Source organism: Podarcis melisellensis (genome assembly GCF_964234715.1).
Source record: "Podarcis melisellensis genome assembly, chromosome: 9".
Lineage (NCBI taxonomy): Eukaryota > Metazoa > Chordata > Lepidosauria > Squamata > Lacertidae > Podarcis > Podarcis melisellensis.
Window position 1 is genome coordinate 50,460,869 of NC_138541.1, and position 10,300 is coordinate 50,471,168.

Genomic DNA, 10,300 nt, shown 5'->3' on the forward strand with positions numbered 1-10,300 from the left:
TTTGCTTCTCGAATTGAACAAAGCCAGTATTTTGTGATTGGGAGCATGGGTAGAGGTTCACCATGCATCTTGTACCATGTTCTGTGTAATATGTGTCATCCACCCTAAGTCTATTGGAATCTGTGATCAAATATGAGACTTTATATCTTAAAGCTTTCTCTTGGACCATGAAATAAAGTTTGTTACAGAACCATTTGTGTGCAGCAGTGAGAATGTGCTCTTGGAATTCTTGTGTAAAACTGTGTAGGTGTGCATGCATATCCTTTTCTAGTATGATGATGATGATGATGTTGTAATAATAATAATAAAAAAAACAAAAAACAACCCTTTCTCTGTTTTAGGTCATAGAAGAAAATGGTGAACAAGTGCCCTGTTACTCTGTCATGGTGAGTTTACAAGAGATTGGCAGCGTTGAAGCTAAGGAATGGACGGTACTCCGAAAGCTCAGCGAGTTTCAATGCCTACATAGGAAACTCAGTGAGGTATGGAGAACATGTGGAAGTTGCTCTTGCTTAGTTTTAATATTCTGTATGGCCAACTTCTGTATCCTCTGTCCCCCATATTGTAGGGAAGGAGCCAGACATGTCTGTCGACAAAAACAACAACCTTCTATCCAGTACCAGGCAGTCAGATTCCATAATAGTGGGGTAGGAGAGCTGTGGGGGGGGGGGTCAGATCTGGCAACCAATGCACCCCTTGGGTTTCAGGTAGTACATGGGTAGACGAGTCTAAAAAGCCTGGGAGCACAAATTTTTATTCTCCTCTAGCTCATTTACCAGAAGTAATGTATTTAGCAATAACTCTGAAAGCGTATACATGTACTCGATTCTGACCACGCTAAACCTTCCTAGAGCAAAATATATATCAGGTGGCTTAGTTTGGTCAGAATCAAGTTGGGGGTCGTCTTCATGAGCTCCTGCCGTTCAGAACGTATCACTCCACTGATCATAAGCCTTTTTTTTTTGCCCCCTTTCCTTCCTCTTTCCCCTTTTCTGCTCTTGTGAGGCAGAAAATTGGGCTGTTTTGTTTTCACTCTCTTGGTGTTTTGTCTCCCTCCTGTTCACTACATTTACTGATTCTTATCAGCAACATTTTTCTGGCAATTTTCTCTTTGTTGTCTTGTGTTTTTGCTGCTGGTACTTTCACGGGGAGTATTCCAACCACAGGGTGCCTTCTGTGTGTTTATTATTTATTCACTAAATTCATATCCCACCCTTCCTCCCAAAGGAGCCCAGAGCAGCACCAAACACCTTTATGTTCATGTGCCCCCCCCACCGTTCTTTTAATCTGGTTTTGTTAGAGCATAGTCCTCACTGGCTCTCAAAATCCTAGAAGAGTATAAGCTTATATGCTGTATCTAAAACTTTTTATCCTGTGTTCATGTTAGTTCGGAGAGTTGGCTTAAGCACATCAAGAGTCAAAGAGGCATAGCATGCAAGGCATACTATGTGCGCATGTGAGTGTGAGTGACAGCAGCCAGCGGTTGGAAGGCATCATGACATGTTAAACTGACACTGAAAGGCAAATGTGAACATAGGCTTTGTTCTGTCTTTTCATATACACCTAAAGTAAATTATTTTCACAATAGCTCATTCTTTTTCCTTCCAACTGTTTGTTGGTTCATTCTTATTTTGCCATTTTTATTCTCGCTGTATGAAGGCTTTACAGCTTTCTTCTACTTGCTTAATTGCACTGACCTGACCCTTTTATAACCTATTGCACTCTGCATTTTTTGCAAGATGTTAGTTCCAATGAGCCTTAAGCTGGCATTGGCTTATTTCTGCAGCCTAATACTGCACTTAGAGCTACTCTTTTTGGCTGATTGATGGAAGAGTTCCTGCAGGTGATCAAGGGTACAGGCAGAGGAGCCGAAAACTAGTTCTTCCCTTTCTGACTAAATAGAACAGGACAAAAATAAAGACAGTGTGTAAATTAAAATGGAGAAATAATTGTGATTTGCTTTCTTTCCCCGTCCTCCCACCTAGTGCTTCCCATCATTAAAAAAAGCTCAGTTGCCTTCACTCAGCAAACTGCCCTTTAAATCAGTAGACCAGAAATTTATGGAGAAGTCAAAGAACCAGTTAAATAACTTCTTACAGGTAAGATATCAAAGAAGCAGCAATCACAATATATATATATCTGTTTTATTTTACCAACTCAGAATGGTGCATTGTCCTTTTTTGCATGGGCTTTAGAGTAAGGAATTCAATTTCTTGATTGCATATTCTCACATTTCCGCCCAATGTTTATTGGCCTTTTCACATACTGCAATCCAAATCCAGAGCGAGCTGAATTTGAAATCCTATTCATTTCAATTGGGCATTACTTACAACTAATTGTTGATGTTTATGTGACTTTAGTATGACCAAATTGCTCTGGATTTGGGCCTATGTTATTTAAATGTATAACTCAGGGTATTTTGAGTGCAAGCCTAGGCATATAGTAAGGTATGATGCATATGTTTGGATCTGTTTAAATGTGCAACTTATGTTTATATATGTTTAACGTATCAAAGAAGTACACTTGTCAGATACACAGAACTGGCTGGTGGTGTCAAACGCAGCTTTTCTAGCATACAACCCAATGCAGTGAACAGCTCTTGACACAGTTACAGATAGGTAGCCGTGTTGGTCTGCCATAGTCAAAACAAAAAAAATTCCTTCCAGTAGCACCTTAAAGACCAACTAAGTTAGTTCTTGGTATGAGCTTTCATGTGCATGCACACTTGTGTATCTGCATGTGTATCTGAAGAAGTGTGTATGCACATGAAAGCTCATACCAAGAACTAACTTAGTTGGTCTTTAAGGTGCTACTGGAAGGAATTTTTTTTGTTTCAGCTCTTTACACTTCTTCTGGTTGGCTGCGCCTGTAGCCAATAACAGCTCCTACTTTTCTGTTGCGTTCTCTGGGACAAATTAGGTACTCTCTCACATGGGCTCCACATCTCCCACTTCACCTTTCGATGGATTTTGTGGTGTTTCAGAATCCTACCACATTCTTGCGTCTTACTCATACCATCAACCGTGACCAGACTTCATTAATCAACCCTTTTCTCCAACACCAAATAGTGATGCAGCTGAAAATTTTCTATAGGTTGGTCTGCTGAGCAGTTCATTGAAGTTCCAAAACTGCTGTTGAAAGCAGTCAAGGGGTTCCATGCTAAGAAATCCTTAGAAAAATGCTTAGGAAATCCTTTTAGAGTTCTCTTGGCCCTATAGCTCCTCCCCCAATGTTTAAGGGACCCCTGACCATTATGTCCAGTCGTGGCTGACTCTGGGGTTGTGGCACTCATCTCGCTTTACTGGCCGAGGGAGCCGGTGTACAGCTTCCGGGTCATGTGGCCAGTATGACTAAGCCGCTTCTGGCGAACCAGAGCAGCACACAGAAACGCCGTTTACCTTCCCGCCGGAGCGGTACCTATTTATCTACTTGCACTTTGACGTGCTTTCGAACTGCTAGGTTGGCAGGAGCAGGGACCGAGCAATGGGAGCTCACCCCATTGCGGGGATTTGAACCGCCAACCTTCTGATCGGCAAGTCCTAGGCTCTGTGGTTTAACCCACAGCGCCACCCGCGTCCCCCAATGCTTAAGTAACTCTTTTTCAGGATCAAATAATACGTAAAACATCTTAGTAATTTCTTTTAAGTACTGTTGAGGGGGCGATGGGATTTGCTTTATTTGATGGCCCCAAATTGACCAATATGCAAGGAGAGAGAGGGTGTGCAGCCTGCACCCAGCTACCCATGCCATTGACATGCAGCTACTGGGGGAAGTCCAGTTAGCTACTGACCACACTGGTGGCAAAGCCTACAGATTGTCCCTTAGCAACTCTCTGAGGCCATTGTTAGGTAGGTCCACTTCCCACGTAGACGGCACCAGTGTGAAAAGCATAAACAGGATGCTTCCCCTGTGCTGTTTTTAATTAACATACTTGCCAGGAATGTGCCTAGGAGCTACTGAAGTGTATTGATTCCAGAAATCACTGCTGATTTTGTAAACCCTTAAGACTGGCTGACATCGGCAGTGCTGATTAGCACTGCTTGCCCTCATGCAGAGTCTTCATCTGCTCTGCTTAAAAAAGAAAATTACAATTGTGGTGGCTTTTCTTTTCCACAGAAATTGCTTTCTGATGAAAGGCTCTGTCAGAGTGAAGCACTTTATGCCTTTTTAAGCCCTTCTCCAGAACACCTCAAGGTTATCGATGTCCAGGGAAAGAAATCTTCTTTTTCACTCGCTTCTTTTTTGGAGAGGCTTCCCGGTGATTTCTTTTCTCATCAAGAGGTGAGTGGGCAAAGAGCAATATTTACGGTAGATGAGCACCCAGAATAAATAGGAAGCGTCTCACATGGAACTATCTGCAGAATTAATTTAAATACATGAACTAATGGACGGCATATTAAAGTGCTCTGCCAGTTGTAGTGCAGGTTGCCAATGAATGTTTGTGCCATCTCCACATTTCACTGGCACCAACTGTTCAAGCTCCATTGAAAGCTATTGTGAAATCCATTGCGGCTTGTGCCCAGGTACACAAATCTTGGTGATTGAAGCACATACAATGGCATGCATGAGACCCAAGTCTAAGCCATGCCTCGCCCAGTTCAAGAATCCTGGGCAGCAAAGCCTAGGCAGTATTCTAGAAACCGTCTGTCAATATACAGTGGTACCTCTGGTTAAGAACTTAATTCATTCTGGAAGTCCGTTCTTAACCTGAAGCACCACTTTAGCTAAATGGGGCCTCCTGCTGCCACCGTGCCACCGGAGCACGATTTCTGTTCTTATCCTGAAGCAAAGTTCTTAACCTGAAGCACTATTTCTGGATTAACGGAGTCTGTAACCTGAAGCGCCTGTAACCTGAAGCGCCTGTAACCCGAGGTACCACTGTAGAAGCACCATTGGTCTTAACAAATCAAGGTGGCCCCTTCTGCTCAACCTTTACTACTATGGCTGTCCTCACTAATTCATTGGCAAGAAAGAGTAAGAGATAATGGACTATGGAGGTGAAGAATTGGCATTAGCATAAAACAAGTGGTCAGCCTTTGAACGGCTACAAGATGTAGAGGCGTAAATCTGGATCTGACAGCTGATTTATATATGCAGGGGCATTACATAGTACCGTCTTACTTAAATGTTTAATTTGAAATAATTTGTGATGCCTGACTCAGGCATATAAATTTTTGCTGGAGGTACAGACTTGGAGAGTGTGGGTGGCTCCACCATTAGGCGGATGGAGCAGCCTCAGATTGCTATCTTAGATGGGGAGCAAAAATGGCCGCCATAACATTTGGAACCACCTTTGCCACCCTGTGCTTGTTTGGTTTGTCCAGGAGGAGGCTGAAGACGACGACGACCTGTCTGACTATGGAGAAGATGTGGATGGGAAACGGGATGCCCTTGCTGAGCCTTGCTTCATGCTGATAGGAGAGATATTTGAGCTGCGAGGAAGTAAGCAGTGGTCTTGTTCATTGTTGGGTTGGACTAGATGACCGTGGTGATGTTCCTTCCAACTCTACAATTCTATGATTCCGTGAGTGCACTCATCAGGATGAGAGAAATGCACCACATTTTCATGCTTGGTTTTAATATGGGAAGGTGGTTTTCCGTCGGAAACATGACTTGAGCCATAAATCAAGCACTTGCGTATGTAAAATGTTCTACATGCACCTCATTGCATAGACGTGTGCTTTTTGCATGTAGCATTAGCATGGTTGTGACCTGGGTAGGTGCACTTGCAACATTTACGCAGGTAAAATTGTTCTACCCGTGGCCCACATAAATCAGGTTTCCTGCACCTCGTTTGCATATGTCTTAGTCATGGTTTAGTGTTAACGCGCAGCCCCTGTGTTGCAGAAATAACTCTGTAAAGAAACATTCTGAAGTTGAGCATGTTGAGCAGTGTAACTCTTTAGCTAATTTCCACATGGAAAAACGTGTATTAGTGTTGCATGCTATATGTTAAAATCCTCAATGTAAAATAGGCAGTGCTTTTTTTAGGGGGTACTCAAGGGTACACTGTACCAGCACCTCTTTTTGTTGTTAAAAAGTATGACACTTACTGTAACAACTTTGTGGTGAGTACCGACGCCTATTTTTTCTAGGGGAAAAAAAGCACTGAAAATAGGTAGCAATAAATAAATGAGTTTTGTATCCTGATACATTTAAACCATCTGTGTGCAAATGGAAGCACTAGGAAAGAATTGTTCACTAGAAAGACTGGCCATTTTTTAAAATTGTCTGGGCTCCCTATGAAGGCTGCTGAGTAGGAAAAGTCACATAATCACTTGTAGTAATTAAAAGGGGGCGGATTTATACGTAGTAAACAGCATAACGTGAACATATACTTAAGAGTATTTGAGTAGACCCTAACTGCATGCTTGGAGTTGACCTCTGTGTGCTGCTTGCTTTTGTTTGTTTTAGTGTTTAAGTGGGTGAGGAAGACGCTAATTGCACTAGTTCAAATCACTTTTGGAAGAACCATCAACAAGTGAGTGCATTACGATTTCTCTGCTTCTAGAATTGTACTCTGAATCAGCTGCTTGATGCAGGAACAGCTGACAACAGCACTGACATGGCTAGCATGTTTGTTCAGAAACTGGCTTCTGCATGTTTCTTTGTATGTAGAAAAGGAAAGTTAAAATTTCACAAGCTTCGTTTCAGAATTCCAGACAAATCTTTCTTAACTTTCCCCATGCGCCTTGTATGTCACAAATCCTTATGTACTCAGGGCTGAACCAGAAAGCAGGGTGGGGGAGAGAGCCAGGCCTACCCAAAATTTGGTGCCAAGGAAATTCGAATTTGTGATCTGCATCAATTTGTATATATTTGCTTACTTTGCATAATTCTAATTATGTTAGGCATGGGGGAGATGAGAGTTACACAGCACATTGCCAAGCTTCTGAGACTTCATCAGGCATGCCCTACAAATTCCCAAACCTGTCCTTGAAGCTTTGGGGATTAGAAACTTGCCTGCCCCCCCCCCCTTTAAATGAAAGCATAAGAGTTTCAGGATGCTGAATTCTTCACCCAGTATCAGATGTAGACACACAGTGGTTGCATTGAAATATAATGTGACTAGAAGCCACCAGAGGGGGCATGAGAATGGAGGATTTCTAGCTATTTGCATGTTTCCATAGAACAGTGCTTCTCAAACATTTTGAAGTGGGATTCACCTCTACCTTTTTAAAAAAAATAAAAATAAACCACTGCTTCCCCCTCCACAACAATACAGTAGTATCACATTTTAAGTTAAAACTTAAAAAGTTTGTGTTTTATAGTTAATATTATTATAGCTGCATTTATGTATAATTTTATTATTACTGCCAATTATTGTTTTACTCAAACCTAGTTTTCACTGCTTGCTGCTATCCTGTTCCTAGCTCTCTCTCCCTCTCTTCCCCCTTTTTATTTTCCAAATTTTAGGTATTGCAGTTGTAAGAGTAACATTTAGATTAGTACAAGTTGCTGTATTGTCTAAGGCTAAGCAACATATTGTATCTAGGTGGATATTTGCCTCGTGGAAACACTGTTTTTGTTGCTTGATGTGCAAGTTGTCTCTAGGAAGTTTTGAAGTGGGTTAAAAGCATGTCTACTCTGGCTATAATATTATGACCATTTCTTCTTGACGCCTCTCCCTCAAGGCAAATTCGTGACACTGTAAATTGGATCTTCAGTGAACCAATGCTTGTTTACTACATCAATGTGTTCCGAGATGCTTTTTGGCCAAATGGAAAACTGGCGTCCAGCTCAAAGCCCAGAAGTGAAGAGCAAAGCCGGGAGACGAAACAGAAAGCACAGCAAAAATTACTTGAAAACATTCCAGGTGAGCATATCAAATCATGTGTCAAGTTAACGTTCAGAATGTAATGAATCAAAGGAGATTATGGTAATAAACAATATTTACCATTTGTTTAGCCCTTAGAATGTTCAAAACGCTCCACAGGCAGAATTAAACTCTGCCCACTTTAATAAGCAAATCTATGAGATTCTATGAGATTAATACAGATCCCTGACATCTGTCAGATGTTACTCTGTGGGTAGAAGAACTGTTTCTTTTAAAAAAAAGTCAGGGTGGCATTTAGGTAATAGGGAACTAAATCTACTGCTCCCAAATACTAAAAATAAAAAGGCACTTTACATGTGTATTACTCCATAGTATATTCTTCTTGATGTTAAAATCTCTGATTTGTTTTTAAAAGATAAATAACAGGAATCTATTTTAACATTTTGGATGTGCAGGCTTTTGAATCAGTATCTCAATACACAGCTTACATTGCTCATTGTATATATATTTTTGATTCATTTGAATTTCTTAAAACACATTAGCAGATGCGTCACCAAAATTCAATATCTTTTCTTTCAGATACACTACAGAGTCTTGTTGGTCAGCAAAATGCTCGCCATGGTGTAATCAAAGTCTTCAATGCACTTCAAGAAACCAAGGCCAATAAGCATCTTCTTTATGTGAGTTACCAGCACATTATTGCATGGGTTTGTTACTTAAAATTACTCTTCCTTCAGACCTCAGAACTCGGATTCTTGGTGTTAGTTTCTGGCATTTACCCTTTGGCCTGCAACAGTAGCTGTTTTATCCTCTAACCTTTTAGAATTAACTTGCAGAATTTGTTTTAACCAGGGATGGGCGAGATCCACTGAGGGAAATGTGGAATTTGGGAGATAAAATCCCCTTGAAGGTCTGTGCCCTTTGAGATTTTGTTTTAGACTGGGAGGAAGAGGGATAATCTAAACCTGATAAATTTACTAATGCTTGAGGTCTTCGTAGGTATGCGAAAATCTGTGCAGAGCCCTGTAGGTGCCAGTAAACACTGATGAATAATAAGGATTTGGTCCTCCCCAGAGGGCTACCAAGAGCATTTTTCCATGTGTGGTTCTACAAGTGCCAGATGTGCAAATTGTTTTTTTAAAAAACAGCCAATGAACCATAGTACATAGTGGACAACCTGTAGCCTTCCAGACAGGGCCAAGCCTGCCCATGAGGCAGTCTGAAGCAGCCGCCTGGGGTGGTGGAATCCCATGGGGCCGTGCCCTGCCCACCGCCAGAGTTGCGTGGCAGCTTCCAGCGAGATCTTGTGGAACCAGGTATAATACCTTAGAAAAGGCTTTTACTGGACGGCCACTCTGCGTAAAGGGCCCCACAATAATCTGTGGACTTTACAGTAACTGCTTCCTTCCATGTATGCCTCTTGTCCCTGAATTGACCACTGTGGGATCCATGTGGTAGCCCTTGGGGGCAGGGTGTGTGGGCTTGATCTCTGCACCTATTAATGACTTGCTATCCAAGTTTGTAATTACCGGTTCAGAAAGAGGGGGGAAACGCTTTTAATCTCTCTTCTTTTCCAGGTGTTATTGGAATTGCTGCTAATTGAACTGTGTCCTGAGTTGCGAACTCATTTAGAGCAGCTTAAAGCAGCTCAGGTTTGAATCTGCACAAGTGAATTACTAGAGACATGTCTGTTCTTAATAGCAGACATGTAACTTATTTCCCTCTTTTCCACAGAGGGCTGGCTGAGGACTACTGCAAATTTGTATTTTTTCTTTTCTTTTTAAATTCTACATGGAGCAAACAAGACTTGAAAGAACTGACGATACGGTAGAATGCCAGCACTGCGTAGTTTCTGGCTTTTATTTAACTTGTTACATGAATAATTCTGTTTAAGATGCAGATTGAAATGTAAATGTTAATATAAGGTATAAGAACTATAGAGTATTTTAAAACATTTATGAAAGGCATTTTGCTTTAGTGGTATACCAATGAATGTTGTACAGTTAATTTCCTTGCTGAGGATAATGAACATTCCTCTATTTTCTTGTTGTATTGAAGAGCCTTGTTGTGCAATATATGTAAAGATATTGTGTAAATTTTATTGTTTTTATTTTTACCAAAGATTTCCCATAGTTTGGAGCCTTTGTAAGCAATAAATAACAAAAAGAACTGTAGTGTTTCATAATCAAGCTACACTTTCAGTGGGTCAAAGTGCTGCTTTCAGAGAGAATTGCACTGATTCTGCAAGATGCAGAACATAGATTTAATGTCATAAATCACATGAATGAATGACTTGGCATTCATTGCATAAACAATTATACTAATAACCTGTTCATTTAAACCTTTCATCCCCTCTTGATATCATCTATATGGCTATTTTCCTAAACATGGCTCTTTTTAAAGCACTGGTAAAAGAACATCTGGATTTAACACGAAGGTTGCCAATTCACTGCTGGAGACTCCTGCTTTTTGAATTTTCTGAAACTTAATTTAGTCCAGCTAGGAAATGTGATGGTATTCCAA

The 10,300-nt window shown here is 41.0% G+C and overlaps 1 protein-coding gene across 1 annotated transcript in view; it reads left to right on the top strand.

Annotated features, from left to right (window-relative positions):
* SNX25 (sorting nexin 25) overlaps positions 1–9,943 on the top strand; it is a 51,033-nt gene extending 41,090 nt beyond the window's left edge. The window contains exons 12-19 of the mRNA XM_081926347.1: positions 342–482; positions 1,986–2,099; positions 4,117–4,281; positions 5,325–5,442; positions 6,415–6,481; positions 7,635–7,816; positions 8,357–8,457; positions 9,355–9,943. Of these exons, the coding sequence (XP_081782473.1) occupies positions 342–482; positions 1,986–2,099; positions 4,117–4,281; positions 5,325–5,442; positions 6,415–6,481; positions 7,635–7,816; positions 8,357–8,457; positions 9,355–9,435 (969 nt within the window). The 3' untranslated portion in view covers positions 9,436–9,943. The remainder of the gene's footprint in view (positions 1–341; positions 483–1,985; positions 2,100–4,116; positions 4,282–5,324; positions 5,443–6,414; positions 6,482–7,634; positions 7,817–8,356; positions 8,458–9,354) is intronic.
* The last annotated feature ends 357 nt before the right edge of the window (positions 9,944–10,300 follow it).